This window comes from Antrostomus carolinensis, unplaced genomic scaffold, assembly GCF_000700745.2.
Source record: "Antrostomus carolinensis isolate BGI_N321 unplaced genomic scaffold, ASM70074v2 scaffold12321, whole genome shotgun sequence".
Classification (NCBI taxonomy): domain Eukaryota; kingdom Metazoa; phylum Chordata; class Aves; order Caprimulgiformes; family Caprimulgidae; genus Antrostomus; species Antrostomus carolinensis.
This window is the reverse complement of record NW_010293512.1, coordinates 39,492-56,808: the sequence shown is the minus strand read 5'-3', so window position 1 is coordinate 56,808 and position 17,317 is coordinate 39,492. Positions and strand designations below refer to the sequence as shown.

The 17,317-nt window shown below is 37.1% G+C and overlaps 1 protein-coding gene across 1 annotated transcript in view; it reads left to right on the top strand.

Annotated features, from left to right (window-relative positions):
- Positions 1–243: 243 nt before the first annotated feature.
- LOC104532168 (receptor-type tyrosine-protein phosphatase C-like) overlaps positions 244–17,317 on the top strand; it is a gene marked incomplete at its 3' end in the record, with an annotated part of 55,103 nt that continues 38,029 nt past the window's right edge. Inside the window, exon 1 of the mRNA XM_029087289.1 lies at positions 244–310. Coding sequence (XP_028943122.1) covers positions 244–310 — 67 coding nt within the window. The remainder of the gene's footprint in view (positions 311–17,317) is intronic.

Genomic DNA, 17,317 nt, shown 5'->3' with positions numbered 1-17,317 from the left:
GAAGAAGTAATTGTCTCTGACATCACTAAACTGCATAGCGAGTTTGCGAGTGGTTAGTTTGGGTAACAGAGGAAGCAACTCCTTCACAGATAAGCAGACAGTGCAATGTATGTGCCTAGTTATTCTCCTTTTTGGTTCAAGTTTTGCTGAGAAATTATTTTGCAGACAGATAATACTTATTTTGCTTTCCAGAGAGAGACACATGCTGTTTCATAAGGATACGCCTGATTTCCAGAAATAACCATGTTTTTGTGGCTTAAACTCTTAGCATTTGGTGTTGCATTTCTGAGACAGGATGCTTTTGTCAAAGGTAGGTAGCAATTGTTATTTCTTTCCCTCATTTTGATCCCTGATTGTCCTCTGTAGAAGTAAAACAAATTAAAAACTTTGCAAAGTGGAGAAATATCATCTCTGTTCAGAAACTAGAATACAATTGTATGCAATGGTGAACCTACATCAGGAAGATTGACATATAATGTAGAAGGCTAAAATGTCTTCCTCATGTGAGAGTTATACAAACCATTTAAAAAAAAAAAAAAGCAAACCAGATTGGTAGTTGTGCTTGAAAAATACATTTAGATCTCTTACATGAACCTGTAAAATACAGTCTTTTTTTGGTTTCATCTCATGATGCAGTACTTGGTTTTCTGTGTTTAAATCCTTCAAGAAAAAAATCTTCCTGTCCATTTCAGCCACTCCCTGATCTCAAATCTGCTTAGAGTTCCTCAAATTTTGATTTTTACTGCTGCAGGGTTAGTAAAAAAATTGAAACATTGTAAGCTATTATCTACAGTTGTGAAATTACTGATTTTATAAAATATAAATTATGTATTTATTTTATAAAAATTGCTTCTTAAAGAGCCTTCAAAAAAATTGTCTAATTACCCCACTTTTTTGCTTGACTGGTTTTTGATTTTATAAAAGAAAGAACCCAAGAGGTTGATCTTGCAAAACGTGCTAGATGTGACAGATAATGTGAGTAGCAGGAAAAGAAATTAATTTTGAGGTAATACTTTATATAAAACAGATCTATGTTTAAGAAAATATTTTATTGAAAAGAACATGCGGCATTCTATGTATATGTACCTTCCATCAGTTTAGCTAGTTCGTGTACTTTGGGATAGTTGATGGTAGGCACAAAAGCTTTTCTCTAAAGTAATGTTCACCCTAAAAAGTGGCTTGGAACATATATTCAGAAATAGCAGCAAATTATATGTAGGGCTTGAAACCTCTTTTCACATACATTGAATTTATGCATGCTTCTACCATCTTGTCACTATATTAACTCCAGGTTTATACTGATGTAAGCAAGAAAATTATCTGTCTTTAGTTGAGAACCAGCTAAGAAGAGCATTTGAAGCCTGATCATTAGTTCTTTTGTCCTTCAAAGTCTCCAAAGAGAGGCAGCACTGAATAAATCTGGTTTGTAGCTGTTGCATATTATAAGAAAACAAGTGAATGCTGTACTGTAGAGGAAAAGAACAAAATCTCTTGCTTCTCCTGACCTTTTTTTTTTAAAAAAAATTCTACTGTCCTACTTTCCATTTTGTAAGTATTTCTGAGACTTCCCACCGCTCCCTTTTCTCCAGAAAGGGCAGGTTGCTGTCTGCTCTCTCAGCCGCCTCCACAGTCAGCCGTGTTAGCTAACAGAGAGGGCTGGAAGACAGTAAGAGGAGTAGCAGTATTTTATTTCAAGTAATAGTTATTTTCTCTGTCCACACACAGTAGTCTAGCTCGAACCAGTTCCTCTCTATGTACTTTTACTAAGCAGAAGAGCCTAAAGGAAATTGTAAGTTTTAACTCCCCTCTAGTACACTTAAAGGAATTAAGTGTCTCACACTGTAGTATCAAGTACTCAACCTCACAGACCTTGTTTTCACCATGTAGTTTGGCATGCAGATTGATTCTCCTGTCAGGATGACTGAACCATTGTACTTCATCTTTGCTATGTAGAATACTCTGCCTTGTAGCTATGGGCAACTGGACAGTCTTCCAGGGAGGAGAATGTTAATGGGGGAGCAACATTCAGAAAAGGTGGTGTAGGCTTTGCTTTTATGGCAATAATAATTTTCAGGCACTTGTTAGTAAGTGTTGGGTGGGCTTTGGGACTTGTTTTGTTATTACTATTACTATTATTCTCCTACAGTCTATTGTACCTAGTGATTTTGAAGACCTAGCAGGAGATATTTAAGGTTGTCTGACTTCCACCACAAGCGCAGACATCCTATAAAATATCTTTAATTTCCTGTAATCACTAAGCCACTTGAGCATCAAACTACATTAAAACAACAAAAAAATTAGGACTATATAGAGCCTGTATGAAGGCCTTTTTACTATGTAAATTCCCCAAATAAAAGGCATGTATCTGGCTGGTTAAACTGCTAAGAAATAGATGAGAAATGGTATTTGTGGATGTACCTATACATACCAGTATATGGTACTAATAAACACCAAACTTGGAGTTCGATCTGTCCCTGTAAACATTTGCACTGCTGAACATCCCATTAAATTCATCAATGTTTTGTGCACTGTTTGTTAGTCTTTCATCTCTTCCTACACAGAATAGCTAGCTTTACTAAAATCGTTAGTTGCCAGTTGTGTGCTCCTTAAAATCTTTAGTGTTAAGGTTGATAGTATAACACTTTCTAATAACTAGGCTGACTTCCTAATCAAAAAAGCTATGCTAACTTACCTGACAGAATGCATCAATGCCTATTTATGCAAACAACCCCAACAAATCCCAAACCAAACAACCCCCAAAACACCTTGATTAAAACAAAACAAAACAAAATAATCCCCAACCCCCTGCCCACTGGCAACCCCTCTCCCCCACCCCCCCAAAAAAAACCCAACACAAAAAACCCCACCAAAAACAAACTGAAAAAACCCTTTGCTTCCATTTAGAAAAAATAAAGAAAACTAAATGCTTGCAGGACAAGCATTTTTTTTCCATTCCATCATTAATTCAGGTTCCTCCCCCACCCTCCACAAATGTATTAGCAATTTGACAGCTTTCAAAAGCCTTCACCCACTTCTGAGCCACTTCCTTTATTTCAGGAAACTAAATAATTGCTTGATAGTTTTGGGTGTGACTTTTTTATTTTCCAAGTTAAAAGTACCAAGCTTCAGCAGACACACAAAATCTGGGGCCATGCAGTCTCCATGCCTAACAGCTGTGGAGGTTTCCACCTGGAAGCGTTTTCTTCACACAGACATCAGTATCAGTATAGCTCATCCCATGGTTTTGACTTTCTGTGAAAAACTTTTTCACAGATTGGTGTATCCCTTTGGAAAGAGTCTGGCAGACCTAATTTTTAAGTATAGGAACTTAGTAATATTGGCTAATTTTATGTGTAGGATAAAGGATAAGGGAAATTGCTCTGGCAGGATAATAGGTCTTAGGTCCAGAGAAAGTGAAGGCTTTAGGGCACTGCCTCTGATGTTTTCCTCTTACAGATGCCCTGGTGCAGGTTCTGTATCACATTATTATTATTTTTTTTTTCTAATGGTGCACTTAAGTCTTTCTGAAATACATGCCCCAGAATCCTGCACTCAGGGACCTCTTAATTATTTGAAACAAATTGCCTGCTTTTCACATCTTACAGAGTTCCAATACTTTATTAAAATTCAACTGAGACAGAGAATTTGTGTATGCACAGAGGTGCAGACAGTCCTGCTCACTTCCTGGGCTGGCCAGATGCAAGCCACTTCTAATCTGGAGGCTGTTCAGTTTCATTACAGTGTTGTACCTAAGCCACCAGCAGGACACATGTTAATCAGAGCATAGCAGCACACTAGCATAGCTGCATAATTTCTGGACTAGAATTAACTACTGATTTGGACCCAACATTTAACTTTCCTTACCCATTCACTTAGACCTGCACAAGCATGATGAGGAGATGGCTGGGTTGTTGATGTGGTATGTTGATTATAACTGTAGATAGGGCAAGAGACATTGGTCTGGACTAATGGGTCTTCCTCACATAGTATGGAAAACACACTTGCTAGTCATTCTGTATTCACTCACATCAGCATATTGACATACTGACAATGTTTTACCAATATAGAGCTAAAGCCACAAAACTGCCATGCAGAGAGTAGTTCTAAAGAAAATCCAGCTCTCAACGGCATTGTATGTTGGAACCACTTCCTTTAGTTTTAATTTTAATTTGTTGAACTTTGATATATTTAGGTTCTGAAGAACAAATCAACAGTGAGTGGGTTAGAAACATTACATATATAATGAGATAAGGCAGAAGAAGTGAGGGGAGGAAACAGCCTGAAGTGACTTTTCAAAATGTTGCTAGTATCAGGAATCAAGTCCTGTTTTTCTGACTCCTGTGACCTATCTGCAGAACTGCCTGCACTCCTGGCAGCATGTGAATGCATTAAACAAGTACACAGTCTCCACACTGAAATTGTGAATGCTTTGTATATAGTGCATGAAAATTATCCTGTTTTCTTTTGCTGTGCAGCTGCATTGCGGTATATACTGTACCATGCTGGGAGCAAGGAAAGGAGAACAGCAGGCTGTGAAAATGTTCTGTCCCCTGTTTACATTCTTGATCTAGTTTAAAGACTTAATATTCATAAGCGTACATCTGGCCCACCAGGAGGGTAGAGCAAATCAACCCACAATGAACTCTGCTGTCATGGATTGACTTGTCTTTGTGCTCATTCAACTACCTTGTTTAGAGTTAACTCAAGTGTCTCTCCATTACCCCATGATTTGCTGCACAGACTTGCCGTGAGTTTTGCCACTGTCATTCCCCTTCGTTTGGGTGGCTGGTCCTCCTGTACTGCCAGCCCTGGGGGTGAGGACCATAGGGGAGAGCAGCGCAGGGGTGGCTGCAGAGATGGCACCCGAGACAGCACAGGAACGCGAGGTGCTGCAGGAAAGTGTCATGTGCTGGGCAAGGCTTGCTAGCATCAGTTCGGCTCTTTGTGGCTGTGAGTGAACTCCTTTCAAACCCCTGAAAGAACATGTGTGTTACAGGAATGTAACAGCTTAGATAGGACTGGACTGGATGCTCTTCGAGCTGGCTTCTGGCGCTGTGACTGCCAGCCCTACCTAGGAGACAGCAATTGTCCCTGACCTCTCCTGCTTTCTGCATTGTGTGGAGATGTCTGTTGTTCACATTTATTCATCTTTAATAGTATATGACTAGAAATTAGGCAGTTATTTCTTTCAGGCAAACTTATGTCTAGAATATCCAGAATCTTCTGGGGGGAATAAGTTTACTTAAGTAAGGCCCTGAAGCACTTCTGTGCAAAAAATGGTCAAAAGTTTTAAAGTGGCAAACCCCTGACTTCCTCCTGTAAATATCAAGATTAAAATAGTAGATAGAGTTGCGAAAACTGTTTGTTTTTTTTTTCTGCAACTTTATTGTTCTCTCAAACTGTTGTACTGTGTGTCCTGATGTATTTCCACACTATCCATGCACTTGCAAACACTACTGGTGTTTCAGTAACTGTTACAACATTTTATCTATTTCCAGGCTTCTTTCCCTTTCAAGTAAAGCAGTTTGGGGCCTTCAGTGCCAGGATTTTAGAAACCAGCTGTGAGCACTTCAGTGCCAGCTTATATTATCCATAGTGTTGTATAGCTAACAGGATCCACTTCTTTCCTTTTCTTTTCTTTTATACCACTACTTTGCAGTACTGTTCTTCCAGTTATTCCCTCTGTGCCAGTGCCTCCTCAGTTAGCCTGCTTGCTTAGGTTTCTATTCTCTGGTTTCAAAGACTTCTCTTGCAATCTGTCTGTTCTTCATTCATAATCCCACCGCCCTGCACAGAGCTCTAGAGGTGTCTTTTGTTGTGCATGAATGACCTTTTTTGTTGTTGCAAAAATGTGGACTCTATGGAGCAATATTTTTAATTGCCTTTTGAAATACATTCTTTTCCTGACAGAAAGAGAAATAATCAAACTTGCTGTCTAATAGAAGAATGAAGCCATATAATGAAGCTTTCTGTACAACATATAAGGAAAGAACAGTTTGTTAAATGAAGCATATACATCCTATATGAGCTGAAAGATTTTACACTCAGGGAAGTCTAGTACAATACAGAGCCTGAGCTGAGATGGTACAAGAATATATGGCTAGAAAAGCCTTTCCAGGTAATCATATACATTGCAGAAGCTGTGGATGGAGTATTTAAGATAGTATTAGTCCCTGAACTGTTTCTGGATGCTTGTGAGTTAAGACATATCTGGTGGAAAAAAGGGTAAGATAAATGGCAGAGCATAGTCAAGCTTCTAGAACAAGATCTAAGAGACAGAAGTCAGCTCCAGTCTCAGAAATTCGTGGTGTGAAGTGTTATTTTAATTTCTCTAGATCTCATTTTCATCATCTGTGAAGTTGAAGGTAGTAATGCTTACTTTGTTATAAAATGTAGAGTCATAATTTCTTAAATATTCTGAGGGATTCTTGTGTCTTGCAACCTGAAACTATGACAAATTACTCTGAAGAAACTGGTTGTGCATTAGAGTATTTTGAATAGTTTATCTGAGCAAAGAAAATTAGAAGTATAAAACAAATTACTTTTGCATAAATTTCTACCTTGTTCTCAGTCCTAAAGCACAGGTGTTGTCAAAGGGGAGCCGATACTTTTATGCTGAGTAAGAACAACCCATACTGTGCTTAGCTTCAGTAAATCTGAAATTCTCTAAAATATGATCATGTCAATTATAGTCTCCATTTTAACCAATGTTGGGAAAAAATAACTGAAGTTGGTCAATGAATCCTTGTGAGACACAAGAACAGGACTGCCAGCTTTTTACTTCCAGTGTCTGCAGATAAGATGAGAAGGTAAACTGTGTATACTATAGCTGCAAAAGGCTCCTACACTTAGGGGTAAATACAATAGTGAGCCTGTCTAGTAAATTAAGTGTTTTAGGAGTCTCAGTGGTAGCATTTATAAATGTAAACCAACTGTTCTAGAGAAATGCTGATTTAAAATCATATACTTGCATAATCAAAGGAAAGATGACCAATGTTGCCACTGCAGCATTTTAGTCAACCTTCTTGAGATAGACCTCTGATGTCTAAAATGAATGCTGAATCACATGCATATACACCTTAGAGAAATCATTTGGTTTTAATGAGTTTTGAAATCTAGAGGATTTCTTTATTGATGCCACTCTTTCTTGGAAGAATTTAAATTATAAGAGAACTTATATTTTTAAAATTATGTGTATTTTTTTTAATTGATCTCTGATGGCAAAGAGAGATTATTGGCCTAGGTCTCTTGTAAGCAATATACAAGTTCCCTCATCCCCAAATAATATGTGTGAATGTTCCTGCCTGTGCCGTGTATCTGTGTGTGTGAGTGGGAGCATAACATTTATAATACTTTAGACTGCCCATTAAGTACATGAAAATACTTGGCCTTGTTTGCATTTTCATTAATGCTTCTGTACTCAACTGTAACTGCCTCAACAGGACTGAAAGACTTTCTACATCCTCCACACACCTGCAGTCTAGTGTGTTAGTCTGAAGTATGAAATGTGGTTGAGGTTTGAGGGGAAAAAAAAGATGAGAAACAGCAGTAAGAAATATGTGTTAGGACAACTTAGTAGCATTTCTGATTTTGCTAGGCTGCTCATCAAATAACTTGGAAATTAAATGTTTCTGAGAGCTGCCCAATACACTCACTCTCACTCTTAGAAAACATTAGGAATAAGAACAGTTTAACCCAGTATAAAGTTACATACTTACAGTTCAGAAGGTTTACAGTGGAATGGTACTGAATATGAGGGAGGCAGTTCAAGGAAACGAATGTGAGATCTATAGAGAGTTAATTGTCCTTGATATTAATGGTTCAAGGTTTTGTAATACTTAGAGATTTTGTAATACTTGAAGGTTAAACTTTCATAAAAACCAGTGATGTTTGACCTCCTGAATTTAGCACTTTATACTTTTCTGAAGATTGGCCAGTTTGGCCATGAGGGCTTTGAAGTGATAAAATAGATAAGTTTTAATATGTAGCAAGACAGTATTTATAGAGGCATACTGTTCATGGAAATCTCACCTACCAGATGCCTTTTGAATCAACACAGAATCTATTAAATTCCTTAGAAATCATAGAAGAGTTCAGGAGAAAAGGTCCCACAAAAATTCTAAGATTTGAGGATCAAATTATTCCAAAAGCTAATGAAAAAGTGAAAGCTGCATTCTTCTTCCTGCTGTGATTAATGCTGGACTTAAGGGCATGCTAACATGCAGTTTTGCACCACCCTAAATAAACAGACAAGTGTTTGGCACAGTAGCTGGTTTAAGTTTTTGTGTTAATGTTGGGAAGAGAGCCATTTACAACGTGGAAGTGATTCTGCTCTGGAGATGTCAAGTGTGTCGTCATTGCAGAAATGTGCCTTGAATGTCAAGGGAAGGATTACTTGCAAACCACAGCTTCTAAAAAGCACTCTTCACTGAGCAATGAAGACATTTTACTAAGACAGAGCATGTCATATATGCCATTTTCAGCTGCTCTCTCTGCAGTTGATGCTCTCTGCTTCTCTTAACAACAGAATTGCTGCTCACCTGTCTCACCTCAGTGGTGACGTCAGTGGAAAGCCTGAAGAAACTTTCAAGTGTCTTATAGATTTATTTTATCTTTGTGGTTTTTTACTGTATTTTGTTGAGTTTTCTTTGACTTTATATTAGGACAGGAAAATAAAGCTGCTTTTTTTTTTTTTTTAACCTACTGTGATTCTTCAAACTCAAAGTTCTGCTTTCCTGTTAGCTGCCCTGAGAAAGCTGTTTGCAGTAGGCACCTGCAATTTTGACTGTAAGCTCCAAAACACTTGTGAACTGTTTTTTCATAGAAAAAAATCACCAGATTTACAGAAGACCTCCATGTGTTGGTCACTAAGATGATGTGAAAAATTGGAGTGTGCAGTTGTAAGCTTATCTTTTCTGAAACTTTTTGTGAAGTTGTGAATACTGAACACTTGGAAAGTCAGGAAGGAGCTGCTCCTGTCTGTGTGTGGCTGATCTGTGTGTACAGTAGGGCTAATGGCCACAGTCATGATCAGGCATTCTTGTTGGGCCAGGTGCTGTACAAAATGATGTAGGATGAAATATGATCTTGTCCTCAAAGGGCTTATGATCTGATTCTGGACAGCATGGATATTTCTTAAAAAGGGATGGTATAGGCAAGAAGAAAGACGTGCCCAGCCAAAGAGCTTGCATAATCCCCTGTGTTCTTTATTTCCTTTGCTGAGAAAGAGACATACATTGATTGTCTCATTCAAAGCAGCACACAATCAATTATTCCCTGCATCCAAAATAAACTCTCCTACAGGTCTCACATTGTACTCTTATACCTTCTTAATGTGACAACAACTGATGCACATATTCCTGGAAGAGAACTCTAATGATAAAACTGCTACAAGAACTTAATGGTGCTCCAAAGCTCCTTTCTTGCTATATAGAAACAATAAAAATTCAGGTCACATACAAAGGCACTATATCTATTTGCAATGATTATTTTCTGCAGCTGTTTAATCCTTTCATTAACACACTGCATTCTCTCACCAATGAGTGAAATATGGTAAACAAACAACAGAATGTGTGGATGATGTGTTACAAACACACACACACGTTCATTCTCTTGTATGGGAGACCATATAATCTCACCTCCCTGATTCTCAATTCTTGTAGCAGGTTTAGGAAGGAAGGATTCTTCTCAGTTCTTGTAGCAGGAAGGTTTAGGTTGGATATTAGGACAAATTTCCTCACTGAAAGGGTTTCCAATCATTGGAACGGACTGCCTGGGGAAGTGGTTGAGTCACCGCCCCTGCAGGTTTTTTAAAAGACATGTAGATGTGGCACTTAGGGACATGGTTTAATGGTGGATTTGGCAGTGCAAGGTAAATGATTGGACTTGATGATCTTAAAGGTCTTTCCCAACCTAAACAATTCTATGATTCTACTCTATCTGCAGACCATGAGCTAATGTGAACAGCATCTGTATATGAAAGTGAGGGACCATGTTCAGTTCAGTTCAGAAGATTTTTATGTTGCGTTCAGCATTCTCATATCTAAGTGCTCATAAGCAGTAATGACAATAATAAATTCATTTTGCATGTTCAGTTCAGTTCAGAAGATTTTTATGTAATTAAAAAAAAATTAATGTAATTAAATTAAAAATAGAAGATTTTTATCTGTAATTGACATAACAGATTTATTTAGACTGAAAAGAAAAATCCCATTATAACTCTTTTCTCTTGAAAAAAGCAAATGGAAAGATACAGAACTTAACTTCAGACCTGAGGACAATGACATCATGTATCCTGAATATCAGATGGTGAACTCTGTAGACACATGCTCTGGGAATTGCCTGCAATTAATTCACATGTGACCTGGATTCATATTACAGTATAGAACACTTCTTGAAATATTTGTTGAACTCTGTAGAGGTTTAGTTTTTTTGCGTGGAATTGGTTGTGATTAATTTGCTAAGTTGGAGTTCAGGGTCATAAGGACTTTTGGGTTCTAGATGGCAAGTTTGAATGAAAAGATTTTGTTGTGAAATGCTAAGGGTTTGGAATGGTTGTGTTTGCTATTACAGTAGTGGGTCATAAGATACAGCTGTGAGTAGAGTCTTGAATGAAGCTTATATATTGTGTAATAACTGTTTAATAACAGTGTCTGTAAAATCTGAGCGCTGTCTGTTTTGTCAGCTTGTCCTTGTGTCAGTGAGAAACCATAGGTAACAGGAAGCAGGTATGTAACCCTACATCCTTTTTAAAAAAAATCACTGAAGATCTCTATGGTAGTTGTTGAAAAGCACTGCAATGATCAATAGATTGATCTAATTAATGGCTGATTTCAGATCTTTACAGTGTTAGTGGATACAATTGGGATCTTTTTGGTGAAATTTTCTGTAGTTATAAGAATTAACATTCAGAGAGAAGTTCTGATCAGATATGAAACCAAATGACAGGAGATCAATGTTGTGGGACAAGGAGTCAGGATGTGATAGTGCAGCTATTGCTATCCCAAAGCATCAGAGGAAGGGTGATGAAACTAGTCTAAGAGAAGAGACTGGATGCTGGGACTGAGATGGCAGTGGGGAAAAGAGCAGCTGAAGGGAGGGGGAGAGAGAAAGACAGAAAAAACTGAGAGAAAGCCTCTACGTCATTCTGTGCAAGGCCTGAGATAGCAGCCAAAGTCCCTGAGTTTTATGACTCCTATGCTGTCAGCAAATACCTGCAATACTCATTGATGAAAGTCTTCTAGCACTGTCCTACACAGAAAGTGAAAATGTCTTAATGGTATCAGCACTCCCTTAACCCCAAGGGGCGGGTCTGAGCGTGCAGATACACACATCCCAGACCTGCTGATAAAGCCTGGGGAGAGCAGCATTTTCCCCTTTCATAGAGTTTCTGATTTTTTTTTGAGGGTGGAGGATATTTTTAAAAACTAAGAAATCACATGTACAGAGTGACATGTGAGTTGCAAAGCTAAATACCCAGTTTTCAGGAAATAGCCTTGTCTCTACATCTTATGGCAGTTTTTACTGTCACATACCATTTTTCCACTACAGGATTCCCTTCTCTGTGTAGAGGATGAAAATATAGTCAGTGTATTATTTTTCTGTGTTGCTCAATGTATAGTTCAGGCCATATTTATGGAATTACTGTTCAAAACTTTCTGAAACTAGAAATATTAGTTTATTCGTAAACTTTTTGATGGTGATCATTTTCTGTAGATAAATGGTATATACATCTGGATTTTCATATTTGTAATGACAAAATTATCCAAAGAGAAAATCAATCTGTTGATTCAGAAAGCTTAATCTTAGACAAGCATCTCTTATTCAGTAAATTTGCAGTTTTGAAAGGTAAACACTTAGGTAAATCAGATTGGTATAATTAAGATAAGAACCTGTTAAATGCAGACCAATTGTTAATGACTACTGTTTGGAAAATCTAGTATAAGTATATTTTTGTAACTTCATACAAGAATTCTGTGACAATAGCTGGAATATAATCCTGTTGCCTAAACCAGCATTTTACTATTTAGCTATGAGATCTCTTTTCTTTTTTAAGGTTCTCTGTCTCACTAGCTCCATAGCTCATGCACAGAATTAGCTCTGTGGGCAACAGTTATCTTCACTGCATGTTCTGGAGAGTTTTTTGCTGGACCAAAAGAGCAGCCTGTGATCACAGAATTAAAGATCTCAGTGAATGTTCCTAAGAGTTAGGAAAGGAAAAAAACTAAGGCTTTGCTCTGGAAATAACAAGTTGACATTTGTCAACTCTTGAATAATTACCTTTGCTCCCCAGACAATGGCTTTTGGAACGGCTTATGTGTGCGATTTTATTCTAAAATAGTCATTGTACATTGTGAAAGTATCTGTGACTTTCCAGGGTGTAATTCTGTGCAGAAATCCTTCTGGCAATGTTGTAAACAAAGCAAATTAATGTTTTTCATAGCTACTCTTTCAATATTTCAAATAGGATTGAAGAACTAATACTGATATTCTGGTCTTTTTGGGTCATGTTAGGATCCCTGCAGCACAAACGAGTTAAAATCTTTGTATTGTTGATGGAGAAGCTGACAGATTCTTCTTCTCTCTCTTTTTTTTTTTTTTTTTAATGGGTATAGTGAACTTCTTGAGGTTCATTTAAGCTTCTAAATTCCTTTTATGTTTTGGAAATTTTGACGTTTGAAATTACTTACAAGAAATGTGCTGACATATTGGTAACCTGTAGTAGTAACTGCAGTCCTAATGCTAAAACAAACAGCATGGGGTTTTTTCCCAATAAATCAGGGGATTCTTTTCCTATGTGAGGAGTAAACAAGTACTGAAGACATAATCACCATTTTACATGTTAGTCTAAAAAGAATGAAAACCTAATAGCTTTTCTCCAGAATTTCTTCAGTGGTAACATGAGGAAAGCCTTTTTTTTCTTTTTTTTTTTCCTTTTCTTTTTATTTTTTTCTTCTTAAAATTTTTTTTCTTTTTTTTAAAAAAAACCTAACACGTCGTATCCCATACTCCCTAATTGACCTCATACTTTCTGATAGCTGCCAGAACTAGTGCATAGCTTAGCTCTGCTGACTAGTTAGCCACTACTGACTGATGTGCTGCTTGGTCCCTTGTCTGCTGTCACCAACTCCAAAGCCAGGAAAGAGCTGTAAATCTAAGCACACTTATAGTCATGGAAATAACGTCCTTCATTTTCATAGTGTTTATATCTGATTCATTTTAAGGGAGAAGCACTAACAGTCTTGAACTGATTAATCAAGATAGGTATCATCTTTGTCTCTAGATGAGTATGGAAAATTACCTGACCTTTGATGGATATTTTGATAAAAGCAGACACACAGACCTAGGCTGAGTTTCCAGGAAGTGTAGGCAGAATACTATAATTCTCCCACTTATAACAAAGATTAAAGGCAATTCTTAAAGTGGAGGGGGAAGAATTCTTGCTCAGAGAAGTCACTGAGAATGTCTCTCTTCTCCAAAGAGTAAGCATATTGTGCAGAGTGAATGTAGACGGGAAGAAGCAATGTCTAATTAGGAAAAATACATTATTTTTCTAGTCAGGAAGCCATCTCATTCATATCTCAATAATGGTTAGAGCTACACTACTGAAATGCTTATAGTGCCCCTTCAGAAAATTCTTACCTGGAGAAGCTTTCAAACTATGTTTGTGAGAGTTTTATCTGAGAAAAACCAGCTTGTCTTTAAAATAAATGTTACTAAGATTTTTACTTATTTAAATCTGTGCCTTCAAGTAAGCAAAGACTTATTCACTAATTTAAATTTGAGCCAACTTTAGTGGGATTCTTTATAGTGGAAGTAAAATACATCACTGTCAGGCTAGACAGACAAGGCTTGATCTCTTACCCACCATTCAGGAGTCCTAACCCATTAACAGGATGACAGTTCTTTATAGCGTGTGGTTATATATATATAAGTAGAAATATAAAAACTCTTCCTAAATGTTGAAGGGTTTAGAATAGATTTCTGCATTCAAGAATGTTCCTGTACCTTGATTATTTCATACACATATAAGTGGTTTTGAGTGAAACATGATGTCAGTGACTGTCATTTTTATCTTCTAGGTTAGACAAAGAAAGGTAAATTCCTTAAAAAAATTATGAAACATTTTTTATTACAATATTATCTTGCAAAATATTTGTGTCATTAGAGGGAAAGCAGAGATCAGACCATGTATTTATTTTAGTAAGTGCTGCCAAACATTAGTTATTAAAGGAAATGCAAAAGAGAAGAGCCTTGGGACATGTGTTCATTACAACAAATTTGAGAGCTGATATAAAATATTTCTGCTTCATAAATGGACTTCAGTGCACCTTCAATGCACCAAATATCTTGCTCTTACACAAAGCTCAAAAACTTTAGCAAAGAAAAGTCATTATTCCCAGGTTAAATGGAAACAAATCCAGATTGTTGACTTCAAAAAGGTCACCTGCAAAGCTATTGGACAAAAAGAAATACTCTGGAACTTTGGCTGAGTGAGAAGCAAAATAAAAAAAAGGAAGGAAAATGAAGACACAAGAAGGAGCATTTTTGAATTAAAACTTTTAAGTTGTTTTTTTGTGACTGTTATTTCATAAAGGAAGTCACATCTTTCATAGCAAACTCAAGCAAAGTCACAAAACAAGAGCAGTGTAACATAGATTACTGTGCAAAATAAAACATTCATTTAGTGAATCCAGTTAGTCCATCACAAAGTGATAGGAGGCCTGTATATCACCTCAGCTAGTTGCAGAAATCCTGCGTTAACCTTCTGCATAAAGTACTTCTTGCCCCAGCAAAGGGTGGACACAAGAACTTGATCTGATATTCAGCAAAGACTAATGTGGAAAGACACAAAAGTATTAACCCTTCTTCCTGGGAGACGATTGCTGTCAGCTTCAAAATTAAATTTCTGCCTACTTCCAAACAGGAGTATCAAATTAAAGCAAAAGGAAAAGGGTTGATTTGACAGTTGGTTGAGATCAAGGGGTGGCACCTTTCAGATGTTCTGGAGCATGAGCAAGAGTAAATCAAGAGCAGGGAAATAATAATGCACTAGTAATTTTGCAGCAAGGGTCAGTATGTTTAGCAGCTGCATTTAATTTTATGATCTAGAATTACTGAGGTTCTGTAGGAGGCAAATGCAAATGAAAATTCACATGATCATGACTATAACAGTAGGTCTTAATGAGGCAGAGTGCTATAAATGTTACCATCTACTCTCCTTATAAAAGAAATACAAACCCAAAATCAAAACAGTTCAGCCGTGCTGGTGATGCAGACTCCAAATCTATGTCTTAGGTCAGTGTGACATGTCTCTTTGAGTCCTGTTTCAGTCTGTGCACATATAATAGCATTTTCACTGAAGGTGGAAAGTGTTGCAGAGTGCGTGTGGTTGCAGTGTTGGTGCAGTCATAGAGGCAGATGAGAATTCTCACTACAGGAAATGTGATCATTAGAGAAATGATCTATCATGAAATTCATTGTAATGCCACATTTCAGAACAAAAAGTACTTCAAAGCTTTTGGCTCAAAAACAAACTCAAAACCAAATCCCTATGACTTCTTCTCATACTGAGACAGGAGATTTCACTCATAATGAAGAATGCTGGGAATGACTGACAGTGTGTGATGCTGAACATTTGAAGTGTTGGATGTTGGTTTCTTGTTCGCAGAACATTCCATCTAGATGCTTCACAATGCAGTTGCTGGAGAAAAAACCAGTTTGATTGCAAACAGATCCTAGCTTGGTGTCTCTGCCCATTATCTTTATGGTACACTCACTTTTCACTTGCCTGCTGTTGTTATAGTACCAAAATGCTTTCTGAATTTCAGTTCTTTGATGATTCTTTGCTAAAAATAATTAGACTTTATATTCTTTAAATGTCCAGTGCTTACAATTTTACTGATGAGTGTTTTTAATATTGCTTTTGATGCATTTATTAACTTAATGATCAAACTGGCGAGCGCCAGCCCAGCTCATGCCTTCTTCATAGGTAAAGCCTTGCTATGAGGAAAATAGAGGAAGTCAAAAAGAATCCTTAGAGTTTTTCAACTTGGACAGGAGTTGTCTGCATGCTACAGAGGAAAACAAAGTTTTAAACATCATACAGTACAGATTCTCCAGACATGGAGGGATTCAAAGGATTCTCTGGAGATGCAAGGGTTGTACATCATCTGCAAAACCCAGTTCCTGACACTTTCTTGGGTTACAAGGCCAGAGGCATTTCAAGGACACATCCAGGTACATTGCACTAGCTTTCTGCTGTCAGCAGGCTAATAATCAGAATGAACTTTCTGTATTTCTTTATAGAAATATACCTTTAATCCAGGGTAGGAATCCTTATTTTCAATGGCGCTTATGATCTGTCTATCAGGGCAACTTTATTGAAATCAACTCATTTTTTTGCTGTTCTCTAATTTTAATAATTGTTAGACAGACAGAATTATTTGTTGGGGTTTTTAAATTTAAATTAAAGAAACTATTTATATTGATAGGCAACTTTTCAAAAAGCTTAATAATACAAGCTATGAAATAAAAAAAAAAAATTCCTTAAAAAAATTACAAGGTAAATAAGGAATGCCCAAGTTGAAGTTCTTTGACTGGATCTCTTCTTCAGGTAGTAATATGCTCTAAGTTGCCCCTTGTAGCCTTGGAACCTCTGACTGTCCAGGGGGACATCCTGGCACATGTTGCTAGTCCCTTCCCTCCTAGAGATTTAGGCTTCCTTCATGTAGCAACCAGAGTATAGCAGATGGAGGTGCTTCCACTTTGCTGTCTAGTATGCTTGATCTGGACTTGTAATCTTGGAAACATTTTCAGGTTTGTTGGTATAGAGATAGTCATCAATTTCTATTGATGCATTAAGGATGAGGTCTGAGGCCACTTGGATGCCTTTTATCACACTGTGTCCAAACCTGTTAGGCATTGTATAATTTTTCCAGTGATTATATTGCTGTTGTTGCAGTGAGTCACCACTTTTTATCTAAATATGGACTTAGTTTAATATAGTGTTGTAACTGACACTTATTAAAAATTATATATTCTACCTTAAGAAAAGTATAGGTAACAATATGCAGATATGGTAATTTGTTTTTACTTCTGTCAATTTTAAGGTTGGTCTGAAAAATCCTTCTCCATTTAATTCCCGATGTTTGGAAGGGCACAGGAATCATGCTTGTATCCTTCTTTGTGAGGACAAGGCACACATTCATAAAGTTCCACTGCAAATACCACTAATTTAGACTGGCCAATAGGGATACGAAGAAACAAAGTTAATTCACTCAGTTATATCAAGTTCCCAGTATATCTGACCTAAGGA